The sequence below is a fragment of the Halyomorpha halys genome, unplaced genomic scaffold (genome assembly GCF_000696795.3).
Source record: "Halyomorpha halys isolate HHAL.00 unplaced genomic scaffold, Hhal_1.1 Scaffold603.1, whole genome shotgun sequence".
Taxonomy (NCBI): domain Eukaryota; kingdom Metazoa; phylum Arthropoda; class Insecta; order Hemiptera; family Pentatomidae; genus Halyomorpha; species Halyomorpha halys.
The window spans coordinates 889,162-913,259 of NW_027104911.1; the positions used below are offsets into that span (position 1 = coordinate 889,162).

Sequence of the window (24,098 nt, forward strand, 5' to 3'; positions counted from 1 at the left end):
ATATATATCTGTTATATTAACCATGTAAGACGCACCAGGCCGATCTGGAATTGAATATAAAATATGAATATGAATATATTTTATGCCTTCATTCTTTAGTTCATGAATAATTATACAAGCTAGCGTCCATTATTCATTCCTAACAGTTTAGAATTGGACCTTTAAGTGCTGATTAATTTACGTATTATCGCGTAGTCATGAACTACATAGTACAAAAAATCAAGTAAATCTGACTTATACATTAAGTCCACATATTTACTTTTATAAACTTCCTTGGCTTTCTAAGTTTGAAGAACGTAGATTATTTGTTGCTAGATCTCTCTTAATTTACAACTTTGGGAGTTGTCACTTTGTTTGAGATGCAACAAACTCGCCATAAAAAGTTAGTTTGATGAATTAGGAAAGGTTTATCAGAATACACTGGGTGGTCCGCTGTAGGGTTCAGCTTAGAATAGCCATAAACAAGCAAAATGAGGTTTACATCATAGATCAGCCTCTTGTCAAAACAAAGACATAACAGCACCAGGATTTTAAGGAAAATATTTCTAAGTCCAAGAACAGCCAATGTAAATTTAAAAAAAAAGGAAGTAATAGTATAGTACCTTTACATTTATTTGAATTATATTTACATATTCCGAAAATTAAACATTTAAAATGTAGTAATTGATTGATTTTATTGAAAAACAATTTTACAACAAATTTTATATCATCTTTTGAAGGCAACAAAAATTCAAATTCATTGATTATATTTTATAAAAGAGAAAATACAAAATAAATTAGTACATATATCAAATTCCTAATAATTGTAAACTTTGTTCTTAAAAATACCCATTTATTTTGATCTAAAGGGCTCTCTATTGAATAAGTTATTCCTTAGTTTTTATAAAAAATAAAATAAAATAAATTTACCATTTTAACTTTTTTTTTTTTTTTGTATTTTTTTCCTTCAAATAACTAAAATAGCATAGATTTTATTGTTCTCATTTTTTCACCAATGACTTTCTGATATTCCTTCGGGTTATATATATACATAAATATTTTGTGACAATTAAAATTAAAAAAAAAAAGTTCAAAAATATTCTTTTAATACTTTCAAAATATTCACTATTCTTTTTAAATTTCATAATTTTGCATGCGAATAGGAAGTATTCTCTCACTGACAAACATTTTTTATTTATAAGATTTAAATACATCATAAAAGGTAATTTAAGTATTAGTTTTTCTTACTAACAATTCTATTATCGTCTTATAAAAAAAAAATATTACAACTTGGGAAAATAATTAAAATATAATAAAGTGACTCATTTCAATAATTATAAACTACTACATGATACACCAAGTATAAGGTAACTCATGCTTCATTTTTTTATGCTTATTTCGTAACATAGATTTGCAAAGGACTGTTGTGTTGATGTATCCCAAATAACGAATTATTGTTACAGTATTTGAAGCTATGAATTGTAAGCATTTAAACATAATCTTGGATAAACTGAAATCCTATAGACCCGAGAAAAAAAAATGAGAAAAGATGATGGATTTTTAACTAGAAATATATGTTTTATATGTGTTCAAATCTAAATTTAATAACATTGCTATAGTTAAGTACGAGTATTTTCGAAAGACGATATCAAAAAAGATAAAAGTGAAATAAAATAAGAGAACTAATAAAATAATATCTGCCAAGATAAAGGAAGCTGTTTGAGTCTTTGATCAAAACGAACCGAAAAGAAAAAAAGAAGCCTAGACAGTTCGGCCCAAGGAGAAAACAAACATGCTATAATTATCTCTTTTCTGCAGTTCTGAAGATATCTGAGAGATATGGCGATGCTCCACTGCAAACAACCCGGAATACTGAAGCAATACAGTCGAGAAGGTACACCAGAAGCCAACGAACTGTCGGGAAAATAGTCAGAAAAAAACATTTATTTTTGAGACGAGTTGTAGAGACTGAAGAAAACTATTTATTTTTAAAAACATATTAAATCTTTTGTACAGATAAGAAAGTTATGCAGTTATTACTAAGTTGAGAATTTCAATTCAAGTGCTCCCACTAAAAAGGTTCTAATTGCGTAATTTAACAAAACGTGCCTAAAAAGGGTCCTCCTGACGTAACAGATTAGCAGGAGCAAGCCATGAATCTGTGAATATCCTAAATCAATTACGAAGGCTCTTATGTAAGAATTTAGCATGTTGTTTGACGGTGTTAAACTAAACTTATAATAAAAAATCCCTAAAGAATTTTTATTTATCTTTTTGTCTGGATCTAATACGTTATAATACTTATTTTGTCTTTAAAATAAAAACATTAAAAAATTATTGTTTTTAAATAAAATAAAGTTTAAAAATGTCAAAGTTACTAAATAAACTAGTCTTATATTATTAGCATTAAATTTTTTTAACGTTTATAAAACTTGATCATAAATTAGAAACCTTTGTACTTATTCATGTCTGATTTGGAAAGGTGATAAACTAGGTGTTTTGTCGAAACATGGGCGTTGATGACCTCAGGGTTTTACGCCCTTAAGCCCCAGACAACAACAACAACTAGGTGTTTTGCTTTAACCAGAATGTTTCTAAGTCGTTCAAAGCAGACAAAATATTTATTTCATACACATATATTCAAACATTTATTCACACAATAGAAATCATTAAGATATTACTAATAATATAAAAATAAAATAAATATCATTAGATACTTGATGAAATGCATATTTGCATATAAAGTGGTTGATTAAACAAATTTTTTTGACATATAACGTAAGTTATGCTTATTAAAAATAAATAAAGAAAAAAATATATAAAGTAAAAAACAGTAGATACCTGATGATATACACTAGCACGTACTAAAAATTAAAAATATGTTTTTTACGTACTACGTAACTTATGTTCCTTATTAATACAAAATCAGTGTTTAAAACCAAAACAAAATAAAATCAAGAGAACGAAAATAAAGAAAACAATTTGGTCTACCGCACTTAAGTATTTATTATATGGAAGGAACATCGGGGAACATTGGTATAGGAGAGGAAGAAGTGTTAACGTTTTCTTCTGACCCAGGTCAGTTTGTTCTACCGCACCTAAGGAAGTTGCACTTCAAAGATAAATGAAATAATGAGGGAACGCAAGCTCAACGTTGGCTAAACAACGAAAAGAGAAAAAGTTTACAGACATGCAAGATAATATAGATACCGTAGAGATCATATGGGATTTAGTACGTACATAGAATTTAGAAGTAAAAAAAAAATACTATACTTAATTATAATAGAACCATGATAAAATGATTACCTCAATGTATTCGAATCCAGAACATTTATTTTATAATATATAATAATATTTAATCTTTGCTCTTAATTATATATACTAATACTTTCTATTTTACATAGAACTCTATTGAAATATTACAGAACATACAAATCAATAACAGAGATCATAAAAGTGTCAAAAATAAAGTTAAACAAATAATGAAATAGCGACAAAGTTGACGCGTGAAAACTTATAAAAAAATAATAAAAGTAGAAAAACAATATACATATTTTTTTAAAGAAATAAAAAATAGGCTTACCCAATACATAATAATTGATATTATCTATAATCTTAATAGTTGAAATAAGCGAAGTTATTGGTCGAGTATAATTGGCATGACGTACAATTAGGTGTTGGAGATAGTGAGATAGCTCTCCTATTAGGCCACGGTATCCAGCGCCCTCCGGTCCCCAACAATGACTAGAGATAATGAATCTCACCTATTGTAACTGTTACATTCACAGGTCGTAACGATTAACAACGCGCGAAATAAATATGCAACTTCATTTAAGGAATCTAGTGTCAATAAAATATATAAAGAATAGCGTCTAGCACTGAAGTATTATGCAATATTACCTTAATTTTGATTGATCTATAACTCATTAAATGAATAAAAGTTTTATATTTATACCTCAAGATTGTGTTTCAAGCTCTCTAATTTGTTCCATTTACTTACCCTGTCTATTAACATTTCGCCCCCATGTGCAACTTCTTTCTAGCTATAACAATTTTATTGCCGTATCTAAAGTAATTTTCTTGAAGAAGTTTGTCGGGGGGTGCGGTCAGCAAAGAACAACATAAATAAACAAAACCATATTTATTTATTGTATGCCATAAAATAAATAAATATGGTTTTGTTTATTTATGTTGTTCTTTGCTGACCGCACCCCCCGACAAACTTCTTCAAGCATTAATCTACGGTCAACTATCTACACCTCAATCTAAAGTAATTTTCAAAATTATCAATTTAATCTTGGTATGTTATCACAAATGGAATACAAAACTTCACTTAGCCTACTGAACTAGAGACTGATATTTTTTTTCTCACTTCTTCACCCATTTAGGATTATTATCTTACAAGTTACCAACCTAACTATAGTGGGATAGTCGAAATTAATTCTCTGGGTCTGCTAAGAAATAAACTTCTTCTAGTCTAATCGGAGTCGAACCGGCACAGTTTATAACTTAAAATTGCTAAGGATTATTAAGTTACAAATAAATTCATCCACAAAAACCTTAATATCCCATTTGTTGCAGATTTGGCCCAAAACAGATACGCGTCTTTTCATTCCAAACTCCTTAACCATCCTAACCCATTAATTCTTAATCTCTCATCCTTAACAATCCTTGACAATCCTCCGAGAAGTCTGAAAAGGAAATGGCCACGGTAGCTTCTAATTTAAATTAATGCTTGAAGTACCACCAATGGGTGGTTCCTTCCCAAGGTTTTCAAATGTAAGAGAAACATACAACATATTTACTTATTGTAATATTTTATACAGTTGTAAATTACATTAAATAAATAATAAAAAAAGATGGCTAAAGCGGTGTTTAAACCACGCCACCACGGTACAATTAAAAAAAACAAGCGATTAAACCATAACACAAAACTTGACAGATCTGAGCACAAGTGTGATTAATTCAGCAAAACTTGTCAAAACAAATTAAATGCAAATAATACAATTTATAAGTGCACTAATGCCATAAAACGACAGGAACTAGAACATACTTCTATTCATTATAAATTACTTGACAAATAAATTACATGAATCCCGCTCATGATCATCACATTATTTTCACAACTTAAGGTAGAGTTTTAAACCCACTTCTCTATTCCCTTTAAATCTCAAATGTTCCTGAGCACCCCTGGTTGATACCAACAACTTTGATCCAACAATAATAATTAATAATAATACAATTCTAATATGTGAATTATCTCGGGCGATACCACGACAAAGGACACATCTGTAAAATGCAAGTCAAAAAACCTGGAAGTTTCAAGGCGTTACTATCTCCTCATATACTGGACTGAAGATCATCACTCAACTTGCGAAAAAGGTTAATAATTAATTAGACCATGTGGATCCTGACTTTATTAAAAAAAAAAAAGTGCTTTACTCATATAAACCAACAAAACATTGGCTATGTAAGTTATTATTATAATAACTACCCAACAATAAGTTATTATTATAATAACTAACCATGGATTTTAAAGTTTTCCCTAAACTCAAGGGATTCTTTACAACTCAAAATTATCACCTCTAACTACTACTAACCTTTGTGTCTGACAGGTGATTCTTTTACTCACAACGTATAACGTATAGTATTTTTTTAAAAATAATATATATTTTTTTAAGGAGCCCTAAAAGGGGGAAATAACATAATTTAAAAAAAAAATACGAACTTTTAATAAGACCATACTTCGTAGTAGTTTAAGAGATGGAGAATAATTCAATAGAACTTAAATAATGTCTTGTGACTATTAATACTTATTAATGCTCTTTAAAACGAGGTAAACATAAAAAAAGTTAGTGAACTTGACAAAAATAAAGTGTACTGATAACACACAGACTGCCTATTTATTTGATAAATTATTTTTTGATACGGTTAAGAGCAGTGATTTTAATAAGACCATACTTCGTTGTAGTTTAAGAGATGGAGAATAATTCAATAGAACTTAAATAATGTCTTGTGACTATTAATACTTATTAATGCTCTTTAAAACGAGGTAAACATAAAAAAAGTTAGTGAACTTGATAAAAATAAAGTGTACTGATAACGCACAGACTGCCTATTTATTTGATTAATTATTTTTTGATACGGTTAAGAGGAGTGATTATAAAATAAAGAGGAAAATAGTGTAAGATGAATAATCAAAAATGTAATTTATTATTATTATTATTATAATTAATACAAAGAACAATATTGTGTGAGTAAAGTTTCCTGGAATGGGGTTTGGCAACTCATTCATACATATTTGATCAAATTGTGCAATACAAATACTGGAGCTTCCTCGACAGGAAGTTCTACGAAGTGTTTTGTTATGTATATAGATTTCCTACCTTCATTTAAGCAACATGTTGAGTATAAATAAAAGATATATAAACATTTCGGTTTTTATTTGATAATAGTACAACATTAAGAATTAAATTATATCTGAAATTCCTATTTACCGGCGTAAAATTTATAATGTATTTATTTGGGAAATCAAAAATTGAGATGAATATCAGGAATGTTGAAACGTTGGTGACCTGAAGCCGCATAAATGATAACGGATGTAATCAAAACAGGGCGAAGTGACGAACCACAAAGCAATTCAAGCAGAAAATTCAAAGTGGAACGATATAGCAACTCTCATTATATGGCCTGGATATATTCTTGAGTTTTGTGTCAAAAATATTTGACTAACTAAAATGTCTTTTAGTCATTCTTGTCAACACGTTTCCTTACACCGATTGAGACGAAACTTTGTCATGTTGAAGGATTCAGAGAAAAAATGTTTTTAAGCGTGTAATACATTTTTGTTTGGTGTGGCTTAGTTTTTTAACACTGGAATGCTTTTGCATGAAAAAGTCTAATCTCGTAAGTACTCAGACTCAATGAACCCTTCATTATAATTCATTTTCTTGAAAATCACTAAATTGGATTAGATTGAAATTTCAAATAATACAGAAATATCAAATAAGAAAAATGAACATAGTATTTTTCAAGTACAAACGTGATAATTAAATTCATCAGCAGTTTTCAACAGTTTTTTTGAGAAATAAATAGTTTAAAACAGAAAAGTGCTAACCATAATGAATGTCCAATGGAGTGATAAGTATTTGAAGAAGCACATATGTGTCACAGATATGTTTTTATTTTATATCATTTTGTATTGCAAAGTAAATGTTTGCGTCTGGTGATATAGCGCCAATGAGTAACGTCCTCTTGAAACCCTAATGTAGTCAAATCTTCAAACGGAAAACGATGCATTTATGCCCAATTGAAATAAAACACTGGAAAAAATAATCCTATTGGTTACAGCGCCATTGATCACATTTTTTTGAATCTCTGTAATTTTTAATTTTAGAAATTCGTATTTTTCAACTTCCAGATAAAAATAAATTTATAAATAAATGCAGTATATATAATAATTGTACAAAGAATGCTAGTTATTTAATTATAAAACAAATATCACAAGCAAAGATAAAAAATTAAGTGAAGATATCCTTGAATCTATAGCTAAAGAAATTATCCTAGGTATTTTTGAAAAATTTAAAATCTTTTTGGAATAAAAATATTTGCTTATTAATGCATTTCTAGCAGAAAAGATTGATTTCATCACAGAAAAAATTATAGTATCACTATTAGAGAAAAAAAGTATTTCTGTAAAGGAAAAAAGGAATGCAGCAAATGACATCTGAATTTTAGCAACTATATATATTGACCAACTAAGTAATTACATATTTATTGTACAAAAAATGTATACATTATTATACATAAAGAGAGTAATGGCTGTATGTATTCTCTCCATGAAAAATAGACTTAGGAATTACAGAAAGTAGTTAATTAGTTAATTAATTAATATAATTGTATTATCAAATTATAATGTTATCATAGATCGGTGAAAAGTATAAAAAAAAATTTTAATTATATAATGTGACAAGAATTGATAAAAATTTTTATAAACATCTAATAAAAGTTGGAATAAAGACAAATTTGGAATTTTTATACAGAGGTTCTACTAGTAATAAAGCTTAAGTGGTTGGAAATATAAATTATAAAATGTGACTTAATGGCATAATAATGCATAACTGTATTTTGAAGATGTTTTTATGCTATAAAATATTAAACACAATAAAAAATTGAAAAATTAATTTAAAATATTATGAAAAGTTAAATTCTTCTACTCCGACAATTGTACAGGGGTTTATTTGTATACAAATAAAAAATTATATCAATATTGGATTTCAAAGGATAAAAAAAAATTAAGAACTTTAGACTCACCCCCGCTTTTGTTGTTTTCGTCTGAACCTCAGCAACATCAGACGTTACAACGAGCGGCACTGTGCTATCGGAGTTCATGAGTGATTTCACATTTGTTGAGTTGTGAGAACGACATAGCAATACACATAAGAGGTTTGTTAAAAACCAATCTGAAACAAAGATTTACAAAATTGTTACTAATCATTCAATATATTTTATAATCACATACTCAAGAAATAGATAAATTCAGATTTATTTAAACATTTCTCATTCTGAAATTATAGAGAGAGAAAAATAAATTTTGAAATATTTTTGTAGTTTATAAATATTTTTTATATAAATGATGATAAAATATTAAATAAAGTTTAAAAAAATAAAATCAGTACAGTTCATAATAATGATCATGTTTCTAAAAATTTAATTTATTTAACACAGAACATTATAACATGTCATATATATCATTCTACATTCTAATAGTAAAAATAAACTGTTGGATTTATTGTCAATTAACTTTCTAATTTTTGTGCATTTTTTTTATTGGTAATTCATTCAAAAATATTATTTTAATATTAGAATTGTTCCTAATACTTTCCATGATGTTTTAAACGTCAATCTTCTTTTTTTTTCAACTTTGGTTAAACAATGTTTAATTTTTTTTTTTTTTTTCATACCCTCCTATAATGATGTTATTGAATATCTGGTACAAAAATATAGGAGGTATGCTATATGTATATCTGGGTGATGATACCTTGGATTGCCTTTTGGCATCATAAGGTTAAACAATGTTTAACAAGTACTGAGTCTAATAAATTACATATACTTCACGTTCGTAAATTAAATTAGTTTAACCTGTAAAAGTAACGAGAATATTCTTTTTGTTGAATAATTATAAATTAACAATACATCAATACATTATCATATAAAAAACAAAGATAATTCAACAGTTGGTAGTTATGATAGTTCTTTTTACAAATTTTTACTCTTAAATATAAAATATATTTTTTACGTATAACAAACATTTTAAAGTTTTAATCATGGAATATTTTAACTATATAAAATAAATTATAAATTTAAAACATTTTTTTAATTCATTCAAAATGATTTTTCTAAATAATAGGTAATAAAATGCTTTTACCTTGAACTAAATGATTTAAATTAATTGGATAATAAATACGAGTTGAAGACTAATCAAATATACATTAATTATCATCTCTACCTTTTTATAATTTTAAACTTAATAACATCTAGATGGTACCAACATACTAGTAATTTTATAAGGACTATAATATATTGTAAAGATGAGTACGTACAATTTACTTCCTGCAAATTCTTCGAATCACGATTTCCTTGAATCACAATTTCCTTGTATAAACGAAGAAACCTAAGTGAATATCGATAACATTCCTAACCGCCTACAACTAACCGAACTGATTTTACGAACACCAATAGGAATTTATACTAAAAAAAATAATAATTTGACGTATAAATGATGCATAGGAATATAGAGCAAGTGGTGATGACGGGCAATAAAGCCTTGAAAGACGAGTCAAAGGAAAGTATAGAAAACAGATGTGGTCCGAAGAGGAAGTGGGGAGTGGCAGCTGAACCAAGATTCAGCTGTTACAGCTGCGATTCCAGGCAAAGCAACATGTTAACAAATCCTGTACAAATCTTTGCCATATGATGGTGACACTTCTTTCTAAATCGCTACATTAGTCATATCCAGGAAATAAAATAAAAAAGTACAAGCCGAAAAAAATACTATGTGATTTCATGTTTTGAACGCTGCACAATAGTTGGAAATTCTGACGTATATTATTTGTATACTCCTAAATCTAAAAACGAAAATAATAAAAGTAGAGAGAAATGCTTTATTTAACTATGCTGCCCAAATACATTGGGTTGCTACATTACACAGCGTACCAATCAATGATGAGATAACGATTTTTTTTTTCCTACCGTTTCCTAATAGAATTAATACTAGTCTATATACTAAAAACAAATAGTTTAATCCTTTTTTTCTATTTCACAATTTTATTCCATCTGACAATTTTATTTCATTTAATTGACAAATTTATTCTCCCTAATTCACACTCTCAGACCCCCTCCAGTGATCCGTCACCCAAGTTCGATCCGTCTAACAAATTTATTATTAGATAGCAATATGAAATCAAACCAAAGACATATTAGTCACAGCAGTAAATCATTTTACAAAAAATAAATAAATACATTTAAAAAAAAATTAATATATAGATTTAAAAAACAAAGTTAGTTAAAACAAATACTTGAAAGAATAAATAAGTTAAGGGAATAAATAACTTAAAACACAAATCACAAATCGACAGGTCCACAAACTAAAAAAAAAAATGAAATAATGAATAATCTCCTAGCTAATTCCCATGCAGGTGATGATGTATGATCTCCAGAGAGTTAAAATCGAAAAAGAGATATACTCTATAATAAAATAAGGTAAAAAAAAGAAGCTAAAACTTAGGTAAAAAAAATTTATCATTTTTTTCTATTAGAACTTTTTTTTGGTTTAATGATTTAATATTTTTTCAAATCTTTTTTTGAGATAATCAAGGAAAAACGTTTTAACCCATTACTGTACTTCTCTTAAGTTAAGTTTTAGGGACAAGCAGTGGCCGTATTAAATATTTCTCTCTAAACATTATGATATAATATGGATAAAGATTCCTTCTTGAAGATGATAGAAAAACTTGGAGGAATGGAAAACTTCAAAAAGTAAACGGAAATTGAGTTATTGGATATAGCTATATTTCAATTCCTTACATTTTCAACAGGCACTGGCTTCTGGGTAGAGTATGAGAAAAGTTTAATGATGTTGTATAATTTTATAATTCATTTATTACACTACGTCCTCAATTCGTACATTTTTTATTGATTGTAATAATTCTACTATTTTCTACAATCTGTATAACAAACAAAATCGTTTGTGATCATGTTCTGGCTTTGACTACTTTTACAATTATCACTCTTTCTAGAAACAAATAGTGCGTATGAAAAGTTATAAAGATCAATCTATTTCAAAATATTAGTATCGCTAATTGATTCTATTCTGATTACAAAAATATTCAAGAAAAAAAAGACAGTTATTTGAAATCTATAAAATTTGGATTGGAGATCCAACAAAGTAGGGCGAACAATTTAATAAATAGTTTTTCAGTGTAGTCTTCCTATTTTGTGTAATCTTTTTACCACTACCCAGGCTATTTTTCTGTAATTAATTGCATAGAGACAAATAATAATATTCCAAGATAGACTATTAAAAAAAAAAATTATATTTTCGTCCTATATCTGATTTGTCTAAGGATTTGTAAATAAATAGTTCAGCGTGTAATTTATATCATATTAAATTTATATCATATAGAATATAAATATTTATATCATAGTAAATGTTTGTGTGTATAGGGAGTATATCATGAAAAAATAAATAAATAAATGATGGGTGTTATACTGAATTCTATATATTTCTTAAAAATGAAAATAGAAATCTAAATGTCGAGAAAAATTTACACAGACAATAGTAAATAAACAAATTCTATATAATGTTTCAACAAAAATAAAATTGAATACTTTTAAAAAATACTTCCTCAATGTTTAACTCTTGATTAAAATAATGAACACATTCATTATTAATTGACAAGAGAAAATTAGATATAAGTATATTTCATTATAATAAACAGGTAGACTTTATAGGATTTATGTAATTGTCAAACAACTTAAGCTTGTTTTATTTTAGTATTTTTTTTACTAATTATTTTAAACTTGAAAAAGAGTACTGGTTTGATGCAAAGGAGTTTCTTACAATGCTAGGTTTAAGGGCATAGTGTGCCTTTTAATCTGAGGTTAAATTGAGATACATTGTGCTCTTATTTACTGAAGAAGTTACGTTAAGAATTTTCACTCGTAAGACCCGTATGAGATATACAAAGTATTTTATACAAACGACCAGGCTTAAAGATCGCATGGGTTATTTTCCTCATAAGAAATGGATTAATTACACCTTTTGTTAGGTTCCTCATTGAAAAAAATGAATATTAAAATAAATTAACAATCATTGATTAAAAAAGTACCACTATTAATTCAGAAAATATTTTTATCTTAAAATCCTTACCGTTTTGCTCCTTAATAACTTCATAATATTAATGTAATAAGTTAACTTCAGTCGCAATTAGAGAATCTTTTAATATTTTTTATATATCTAGCATAGTAATTGGTATTTTATGATAATGAACATCTTTAGTTAGTTTATTTAATACAATCATGTACAATTATGATTATACTTAAATAAGTAGAAATAAACATATCTACACTAAAAAAAGGTTGTTTATGCATTCTTATTAGTTGTTTTATTTTATTTTTCTCCTCTAGGTATATTATTAATGCTTGAACGATTTCTATGATAAGTAATAATTCTTAACGTCCTTCAGTATATATTACAGGGAAGCAACATTCCGATGAATTGAAGAAGAAATAAATTGTGCAAGCAATGCTAGATTTTAAAACATCTCTTACAGAGATAAAGTAGAAAACAAAAAATGTCTTCCATATAACAATTATTTAATACCAAACCGATAATGCAAATCACGTAGTTATTTTTGAACTTGTAATCGCTTGAAGATAACCTTTATCAATTAGCTCATGTTCACACTTCCTAATGGGTTCATATTTTAATTGAACAGATATATTCTATCTTAACTGCACTCTAAACATCATAGGAATTTATCGATAATAAGGAAGAGTGGAAAGGATTTACACAATAATGAAATACTGTACTGTATTAGATAATTTCCTTTACTTATATAAATAATTTTTATATTTTCGCTTAGTAACTGTTATGGAAAAATAGTGCTAAATACGCAATTCATAAAAATAAAAAATTATTATTTAAAAAAATAGTTTTTTAGCTTATCTCGAATTATTTGTTGTTATGTTTTGGATTTAGGTATTTTTTACCAAATATACAGGAAAGGGGAGGTACTGTCAACTTAAATAACTATTTGAATAGGAGATAAAGATTATTGAAGATTGGGAGCTATAATAAAAATGTCAAAAGCGTTCTCGACGACAAGAAAATAAACTAGGAAAGGGATGGGGAAAGTGGGGCTAATTGGGAGTACCTAAAGGTCGGCAGCCCCTCACCTTGGCGTGGGACCACGTGGGCAGCACGTGTGGGTCCTCCTAGCACGTGGGCAATCGTTCTACCATTGCTTTATAGTTAGTCATTCCGGGGGGCCATTCGACTAGAATCACAGTCCTCGTAACAGCCCATTGAAATACTTAAATAGAATAATCTTACCTCGGTGTTTCATGAAACGAAATCATTGATTCCAACATCGAAAATCATATTCCACTACTTTGACTTATAAGCTAAATACCAGATTTTGAGCAATTTCAGTGTGCGTGTTTTTTTTTTCTTTTTCTGTCTAGCTTCAAATTCAGCTAAATCTTGAAGAAAGATTCAATAATGAAAAGGACGTTTTATTACATGATTTTTATATTGTACGGATTGGGATCAACTACGCGAATTGAAATATTGTGAGGATTGTCTGCACGAAATTGCAATATTTTCCAGTTATTGAATTTAACAAGGAAATATTTTTATTTTTTTTTATTTTCAAATTTGTCAGTGATATTCATAAATGAATAATAATGTATCTAAACTAATAATTAATATTTAGTTTTAGCTCAGTTATCCACATCTCGGCCTATAGTTCTAGATTAGCGCGATAAATGTTGCGATCTGGGGGAGAGAAGAGGATGGAGTTACAATAAAACAGTCCGTAGGAAGTTGAAAAATATTAATGTTCAATACTAAATATCATTGAACCGAAGTTTTTTTTTTAGCATATATTTATTTAATATGATATTATTAAAACTGTCTAGTAAAGATTGTTCATTAATTTACAACTAAGATTTTTTTATTTATTTAATTTAATTTACAACTGTACAAAATAATACAATAAGTAAATATGTTGTATGTTTCATATACACTTGAAAATCTTGGGAAGGAACCACCCATTGGTGGTACTTCAAACATTAATTTAAATTAGAAGGTACCTTGGCTATCTTCTTTTCAGACGCCTCGGAGGATTATCAGGGATTGTTAAGGATGAAAGATTAAGAATCAATGGGTTAGGATGGTTAAGGAGTTTGGAATAAAAAGACGCATATGTGTTTGGGCCAAATCTGCGACGAATGGGATGTTAAGGTCTTTGTGAATGAGTTTATTTGTAACGTAATAAGGAGCATCAAGGATTTGGGATTGTAAGGATTGGATGCGGGAGGAATTCGATGGTTTGGTGGAGCCCCAGAGCTCAATTCGATATGTCCAAATTGGTCTGATTATCGTAGTGTATACTAAGTTTTTGTAGTGAATGGGAGGCTTAGAGCGTTTGTCAAGTAAATGTTGTAGCAATCGGAATCTACGAGCAGTTTCTTGTCGTTTCAGTCTTATGTGTGGATTCCAAGTAAGTCTCTTGTCAAGATGGAGTCCGTTCAACTGGCGTTAGTGGAGTATTTGCAACTAAGATTAAACTGGAAAAAGAAATTAATAAATTCATTATAAATCTTTTATTTTCATATTGAATATTAAAAAAAAAATTGTATATTTTCTGTGTTCAAATTTATTATAGTTCCATGAAATCTCAAGGAAGTTTTTATCAAGATCTTTTGATTGTTCGTTCAATGAATGTCGCATCTCGATTTCTCAGTTCCTCAGTTCAGAAATAAGGATGACTAGGAAGAGTGCCTACAGTTTATTATACGAGACCCTAAGTAAAATTTATAGTCTGTTCTGCAAGTCAAGAAAATTAGAGTAAACAGAAAATTCACGTGATAGGGTTGAGAGGGTGTGTCTATACGCTCCTCTGCTGGGCACTCCGACCTAGACCAGGAGTAAGCTCAGCCTACTCCTGGAGCCCCTTTAAACAGAGAATGCCACCAAACCCATTGTTCACCTATATTGCTAACTAGTCTCGTGGAATGCACCATGGTGAGCGCTCCCAATCGCCGGGATCCAGGTTTAAAAAGGACGGATAATTATCTGAAGGAATTGTTGGTGATGAAATTTAATTTAATAGAAAAATATTGGTTGTAAAATATATTAAAATAAAACGATGTTTTAAAACGGATAAATTTATAATCTGTTTATTACAAGACAATTTTCTATTAAAACAAAACTTGTTGTTAGGATTTATGGCTTGACAGAACGAAATTTTAAATATTCATGGACGAAACTGTAATGTACTGTTTTAATTTATTTTTCTCAATAATGAATCAATGAAATACAGCAAGAAAAAAGAAATATCACATTCTCCACAAAAACTTACGTTTCATGTCTCAATGCACTTAAATACAATCCAGTTATATAAAAAAAATTGTACGCCCAACTTTAGATAATTTTCTCCAAAACTGCATTCGTGCAGATTTTTTTACAAATCTAGGAAATACGATCAGTCATTTTTTAATAAATCATAGAATAATAATTTGGAGTGTTGTTTAAATTGTTTTGGTGCAAGCTAATTTTAGGTGTGTTCAAAGAAATTCCCTTTCAATTTTCGTTTGACATTTTGAGAATAATTTTTTTTGGGTCTCATAATGTTATTTTCAAGAACTGTTCCTGAAATAGTTCTTTTCTTGTCAGAGGTGGAATTATTAAGCTCTTCGTGAGGCTTTTGTTTTGAACCAACAAATCAACATTTCTCCATCTAATAAACCATTCCTGAAAGTATCGAAACAATCACAGACTCTCTTATAATGGGGCCATCAACTGGAGGCCTATAATTTCTTCTATAACAGTTAAGAGCTTATTTCTACTTTTTCTATAGTTTTAGTAGCTCAGTCGTGAAAATCGTACATATCTCTTTTCTTTTTCTCTTTGAAATGAATAAGAAACATTTAACACACACAGTGTTTTTTTTTCTCTCAGACATGAAAATATCGACAATCAGTTACTTAGCTGAGACTAGCCATGGAGTACCTAACTCTTCTATTTACCGACGGACTATTACTGGCCCATTACGCTGGAGACGGCGGTACAAAAAGACTTTTGAGGCCAGACAGAGCTCTGTAATACGGCGAGAGAAAGAGGGCATTGAAGACTATTAACCACAATACGAAAGGAGGGGGGGAGGGGAATACAATTCAATCAGGGAGCTTGATGAAAACGTCCTACTTACTCTGCCCCCCCTCCTTGTACTGGGGGCTTTTCATATCAAACCGGCGCCACCACTGTCTAGCCGGTCTATGCTAAACACTGAATGGGCTACTAAGCCAACGGAATACTAAGCAGCCTATATAATTTAATAATACAGTATATATAAGCCGGGTGACATCTAATATAGTCTATGAGGGTGTAAACACTCTAATAAACCTGCTAGACTCTAAGGAAAAGGTAATAGTTTAGACGACCATCAAGCCACAGAAACATTTATAGCATAAATCCATTATCTATTTTTTTCCATCTAGGAAATTGAATAGCCTTCAACTATTTAAATTATTTTTTTTGTTAATTCCACATAAATAAAATAATCCGACTGTCGACGTTTAGGAATTTCGGTCAATCTTCAGGGTCCAATTCTTCAGTATCTTCCAACAGGTCATCTTTATTTAATTTTCAAGAGAAATTTTGTATTTTATTTTTAAAAATCTTTAATACAGTGTTATAACAGTTAATACGGCGTGATCATAACACGAAAAAAAGCAATCCTTCCCCGCCTGACCCGCCCAACTAAGACCCCTGGAGAGCGACGGTCCTATATCACTTTTGAAATATTAGTTCAAAACAGAAAGAGGATACTTTAAGATAGTTAATTCAAGCAATATTTAAAAATCGCCTGAAATTGAAAAACCGAATCATGCCGATAAAAAAATAATGATGCCATTGCGTTTTTAATTATGTACTAATGGACAAAAATAATGAACTATGAATGAATAACATAATGAACAAAGCAATGACAATATAGTCAGGTTTTAAAGGTTTTTTTTTTAAATGAATGATACTGTTTCTATCGAAAATTGAACAAAAATGACTAGTACAAACATTGGAAGATACTGAAGAATGGGCCCCTGAAGATGGTCTCAAAACAAAACAAATATTTGAAGTAAGAAGGCTAGTTGATTCCATAGATAGAACAAAAACAACAGAAACTTACATAATCGCCTTCAAATAACAGACCATTAAACACATAAATAAAAATAAATCATCTATTAAGATCGAATTAATCTTAAAATCTTTCCAGAATCTATTAAAAAATATTCTTGTTTTCTTAAAATTTAAAATTAATTTCTTTCAATTCAACTTTTGGTTCCTACTATCTTAAAATCGATAACCAAATAATGAAAATAAACCAAAACCAGATACATAAAAAGACGTTCCAGTATTTCTGTTAATAACTTTTAAGACCGAATGTATCATTAGATGTTTTCGATATTAGTACGAATTTGATATTTTATGTTATGTATATCACTATGATACACATTAAAATTTAAACACAGGTCCGTATGGCCGAAAACACATCTACGTAAAATTCAACATTGTGAAAGATATATACCTACATTTATTTTCGATGAGAAGAAGTCAGAGGGAGGTGCACTCAGAAAATAACGAAATAAGATTAAAAACTATTTATAATCATAAAATTCTTTCTTGAGACTGGGAACCTTTCACTAAATAACTCAAAACATTATCCAAATTATAGTCTCAAAACCCTTATTGTTTTCACACGTCCAACGTTTCGGCCAATTCGGCCATCTTCAGGGACAATCTACTTAATTCACTATGAAACATATTATTTAATCATTCCAAACACTTCATACAGGCTATTCTGCCCAGGTCAAAACATTTTTATCCAATAAGTCAAATATCCATTAAAAATCACAGTCAAAAATATTTCTCATTAACCACTATCATACACTTTTATTACTTTTAAGGTTATGTTGTCGAGTATACAGTACAATATTACAAAACTAATAATCATAAATAATACAATAGATACAAAATAATTTAATAGAAAAAAAACTTTACTATTCCGAAGCCGAATCTACACTATAGATTCAGAGTTGGATTTTTATTAACGTGCGAGATAGATAATAAACGATCGTTCACTACCAACTAATAGTTTTTAATTTCTACCAACTAGTATAATAAACGATGGGCATAATTTATAGCCATTATATCACAAATGGTTTCCAAAAGCAGTTTTTCATTAGAAAATGAACATCTGTTAGATAAAGTGATTTAAATCTTCTGTATATTAGACAGCCTTTACTGGAAGTATAATAAGTTGCTGTAACGTGACTCTATATTCATAAACATGTTTCCAATAATTACAATTTATTAAGTATTACATTTATAAAAGACAGAGTACTTATTCAATAATGACATTAGTATTAACTAAGAACATTGCTTAAAAGAGTTAAAATTTTCAGAATATTGTAACAATTTGAATTATTTAAATTGATCTAGTACCTTCATGTAGTTTTTTAATTCTTGAAATATCATTATAGCTTCTTAAATTATAAGGTTGAATTAATTAAACTGATGGTTTATGAATATATAATTCTTTCATACAATCAACGTATGTGACTTCTACATTGAAATAAGGGTACAACAAATTTAATTTCCCATTTCCTCAAAAATGTTTTAAACACGTTTCTTAACAAACGTTATGAAATCAATAGTATACTTAATAAAGAAATATATTTTAAGTAAAAGAAACAATTTAAGCAATTAAAAAATTTTAATTAAGGTAATAAAAGTTATCTATCCCAGAATATTGACGTATTCTGAGAAGAATATATAGTAAAAAGAATAGTAAAAAGAACCTTTTTACAACATTTTTACCAGACAACTAGTTCATAAATGTATGATTCAAGGATTGTTTCGTTCTTCAAAATGATTTAGAAAGGACATATATAGAATGAGTAAAAGAATACATAAGTGCTCTACAAAGCAAAGCTATAATCCAATATAAATTTTTTATAAATTAATGGTTTTTATCTTGAGGCATAGAAATAAGTAGAAAAAGTCGAATTTTTATGAAAGTCGAGACATATTGAGATTATATTATAGTTGAAGTGTTTCAGATTCTAACGGACACATTAAAATAACTGACGTTAAAACAGAAGATAGGAACAAATTTTAGAGGTTAAATATACAATATTTGAACTGTAAACTAAACTTTTTTGTTCGATTTTTATTTTCAAAACTAATTAGATCCATCTGGAAGTCATAAGCACATATAATCTTAAATAAATATTACCCAGATTAAAACAAAAATACGAAAAATGTGGAAATCACTATAAATTATAATGGGTTGTTATTACTTTCCCACAAATTTATAAATGAGATCACGTTGTTTCGGCCAGTCTAGCCATCGTTACGTACAAAATGTCTGATGATTTTTATCTCTTAATAAAAATACTAATAATGTCAACTGATACAACCCATGATTGGATCAGGTGTTCAATACTTTGTAAGGAAAGAAAACGGTCATACGAGGAGGTTCCCGTACCAACAGGGTTGACACTCTATTACAGTAACAGAATAGATGATTATCTGCCACAGTTGGATTCGAATCCAAGTCTTTGGAGCTTGTAGCACAGTGCCTTTCCTCTGAACATGTGACTCCCTGATATTTATAAAATTAATTAAATCACTTTTAATTTTATCAATTTATAAATTCCTTAAAGTTTTCCTTAAAGCTTCAGCATTCTACAATCCAGACAACCCCTCACTCGTTATTTGATTTATTTATTAGTTGATTCAATGTCAAGTCAGGTGTTTGAATTTAATTAAACTGGGCTATTAATTAACGTTGTTTTCAATGTAATATATACTTGCCTTCACCTTAAACGATGAATGAGTCTGGCTGGATTGAAGAATGCTAAATTATAGTACGAGTTTCCTTTAACTCGATAAGTCGTAAATTGATGAATCACAAGTAGTATTAGAGATTTATTTAGTTTAACAAATAAAATAATTACAAAATTATTAAATGAAAATCGCTTAACAGACTGAAACGTTGTGATCAGTTTAATTTTAGTTCATATAACTTCCTTCACCCTTAATTAATCTAAATGTGTTAATACTAGTTCTTTTAAATTTTAATATTGAGATATAATGTTGCTGTTAATTGTAAATAAAAAACATAGCTTAAACCATGGTGTATCTTCATTCAACATTGTTTTTACTTAGTTTTGTTTCTACTTCGTGTCCATATCCTGTAGAAATTCGTAAAAAGTACATTATTTCGTGATTTAATTTTTTTATCATAGACTTAGTTAAATTGTTACAATTTTATCATTATTTATTGTAAATATTAAAATCAAATATTTTAAATATTTGTTTAAATAGGCTCAATATGTTGGGGTAGAAATATTAAGAGCGTATTTAAAATAACTGGTAAAGGTACATATTACATTTTTAATACTTAAATTTCACCGTTCAATACGAAATTGGAGTCATAGTTCCATATAATTAATTTTGATTAAAAGGAAAAAGTTGTATTACAAGATAAAGTTTTGTATTACATTACCTAGAATAGAACAATATATCGAATTCAAAGCTAAGTCCGTTCACTTTTTTCCTTTGCAATAAAAATAAGCAAAGCAGAGAGTAAAATTTTTCATTCTTATTTAAAATCGCTTATAATTCCTTCAATATGAGATGAAAATGAACTCTGCACGAGGATTAATTTCTTAGACAAAGCTCTTCGTAATTATATCGGAAAACTTTTCGTAATTATCTCTAATACGTTAATGATCGCCAGAAACATTTCTTCAACGATAACAACACTCAAGTAGAGTGTATTTGAAAAAAATTTTACACCAGCTCATAAGAGAATTGTTAGGCGCTACAGTTTTCTTAAAAATAGCATATAAGCTACAACATTTGTGGAATTTTAAAAGGTGTATCAGATAGTAGGCAGTAAGATAAACTTTAGTTTTGAGGTTATTTGGAAACAACTAAAGAAATCATGTAAATTTCGAAATATCATTCTAGGAATTACAAGTGGAAACTCAATAACTTACAAGTGAAGATTTTATTATTTTTTGACATATGAAATCTGAATTTAAATAAATAGAAAAAAGCATTTTCTGTTAAACTCTGTTAAGCATTCCACAAGCAATTTGAGGCGTAGAACAAATAAAACAAAGCTTATGCAAACGGAAAATAACCCAAATTTAATTATAAAATACATGGTTACTGATAAAAAAAACAAACAAACAAAGGAATAAAAGTGATGCAAAAAAAATATGATAGAAACTGGCGGTACCATTAGTGCAAAGGGAATTCTTTGCCTGAGAGGTGGGACAATTGGCAGTAATGACCGCGCAGTGGCAAACAGTTTAGCGGAACGTTCAACCCTAACTGCTTCAATTAAATGATTCGTCAGTTTAAGTATGCTTGCTGCAGTTAGCTCTCCCAACCATCAATTTTTATCAATTAAGGATTAGCTTTATTTGAGGCAAGGGTGGTAAAGTTTCTTGAACTCTTAAAGAAACTTTAATATAGATTAATCGTGTCCCATTAAAACCGTCAGTAGTCGACTTAACGTTAACCGAGAATTCCAAGAAAAAAAAAAAAAACACTACAAATATCATAGGGGGATGTGTGTTCCGGAGCCTACTTTAAAATATAATCGCATTACTTTAAAATATATCGCATTACTAGGGAAAATTTAGATTTTGTGTCAATATTAAAATATCTGCGCTGGGGAAATTCAGTGAATCCACATTCGGCTGCATCTCTTGTGCAGGAGAGTTAACTGTAGCTAAAGGTGGGTTGACTGCAGCTAGAGGTGGGTTGCTTAGGTTCAAACCCTCCAGGTCCAGAACTGTTGCTCTCACGATTCCGTTACTGGTCATTAAAAAAAAAAATCAAAAAAAAAAAAATCTTCAAAACAAAAATTACTCAAGGTACAATTAATGCATTCTTTTTTTTAAAATAACTATGAGTGTTTTTTAAACCATTGCATACATCGCTCTATTGTAAACTTTTGAAGAATGTTGTTATTTCAGAAGTTATGAAGGATAGAAAAAATTTACAGAAGGTATTGTTCTCAGTTTATTTATAATTTTATTTAATATGTAATATATATAATTAATTATTTAATATGTCAGTAAATAACAAATAAGGGCGTGAACTGCTGAAAAAAGATTTATTCAGTGAACTGGTTGTAAAAACTGAAACTAAGTTACGATTTGTAATTTTTGTATATTGATATTTTTTCATCCTTTAAATGTACCTAAATAATTCTAAAATAAAAAAATAATGAAAAATTATTAAAAATAAACAATTATCAAACAAATTAATTGTTGGACGTAGCCCAAGAAATTTACTAATCAATTTTGCTTATTAAAAATATAATAATATTATTGTATTTTATTTTTTTTTTAGAATAATCATATGTAGTACTCACCGATTTCAAATATGCATAAATAATATGCAAAATATCTAATATAGCTCTACACAAATATTAATTAGGCAATCAAGAAAGTTTATTGATATTTTAAGATATGGTTAGTTACTTTTGTATTCAAAGGGAATTTTAAAGTAATGGTTTCTCAACGTTGTAAGCATACATTGTCACGATACAGAGAGATATAATCCGAATCCTCTTAAGCGGCAGCAGTATCTATCAACAAGTGGTGAAGTAAACACGGCTAAGGTATTGATAGGAAAGTCCCATTGCGCAAGATTCCTGTTCGTCGTCTTTCAGTAATGGGACCTGTTTACACACCTGCCCTTTTAAGCATTTTATGTCTTTTCTTTTCTTCCATACCTTGTGTGGTCTGCGGATTCATTTTCATTCACACAAGAGGAGATAGAGGAGAATAATGATATAAGTATCACAAGGAACATACAAAAATATCATATACCACCAATTTAAAAAAAATAAAGAAAACTAAACTTTCTAAAAAAAAAATTTTCAATTTACCAACTTCGAATTCCTCTCGTATCCAATCTTTACAATCCAAAATCCTTCGTAAAATCCTCAATGCTCTTTATTTTGTTACTAATAAAACCATCCATAAAGACCTAAATGTTCCTTATGTAACCGATCTAGCCTGAACCCGATATCATTCCTTCCATAATAAACTCCCTAACCACCCAAACCCACTAGTTTCTAACCTTGCTTCCTCCTTCATTCCTGACAATCCTCCGAGACACCTGAAAAGAAGATGGCCTCGTGACCTTATATTGTAAACTGTTTTTAGAGTTCTACTACTGAGCAGTTTCTCTACATCCTGTATCATATCATTATGTCATTATGATCAAATTTACTTGTTGTATTTTTTATACAGTTGTAAATATCAACAAATAAATAAAAAAAAAGAAAAAAAATTTACCAACTTCATAAATTATTCATTTGAAAATACATTAGATAATTAATGAATAAATTCGAAAACAAAGAACAATATAAAACTGGAATATCAACATTTTATGAAATAATACTATTTTAGAGGTGAATTACGCTATTACGTTTCCTTGTTTACAGCGAGGATTGTCCTTCATGTTTAACAGAAAGAATGAATAACTCACGTGTTACAAGGTGCTTAGCAATGTTTACAACGAACCTTGTACGACCGTCAGAACCTTTTCTTCGTATTTCACAACACAAAAAGCATACTAATATAAATTATATGGCGTAAACAAGAATAAAGAGGATTCAGGACGAATCAGGACTTTCAATGCACATGAGTAAGGTATTAATTGTACTAGACAAAGTAATTTTCAGTAGTGTCTATAAAGTTAATAACAAACACACTAAATAATAAACAGCAATATATATATA

The 24,098-nt window shown here is 28.7% G+C and overlaps 1 protein-coding gene across 2 annotated transcripts in view; it reads right to left on the bottom strand.

The window, feature by feature from the left end:
* The window catches only part of cv-c (crossveinless c), a 713,946-nt gene that overhangs the window by 582,726 nt on the left and 107,122 nt on the right, over window positions 1-24,098 (bottom strand). For both annotated transcript variants that reach the window (XM_067046074.1, XM_067046069.1), the window contains exon 2: window positions 8,293-8,441. In XM_067046074.1, the coding sequence (XP_066902175.1) occupies window positions 8,293-8,370 (78 nt within the window). In that variant the 5' untranslated portion in view covers window positions 8,371-8,441. The remainder of the gene's footprint in view (window positions 1-8,292; window positions 8,442-24,098) is intronic.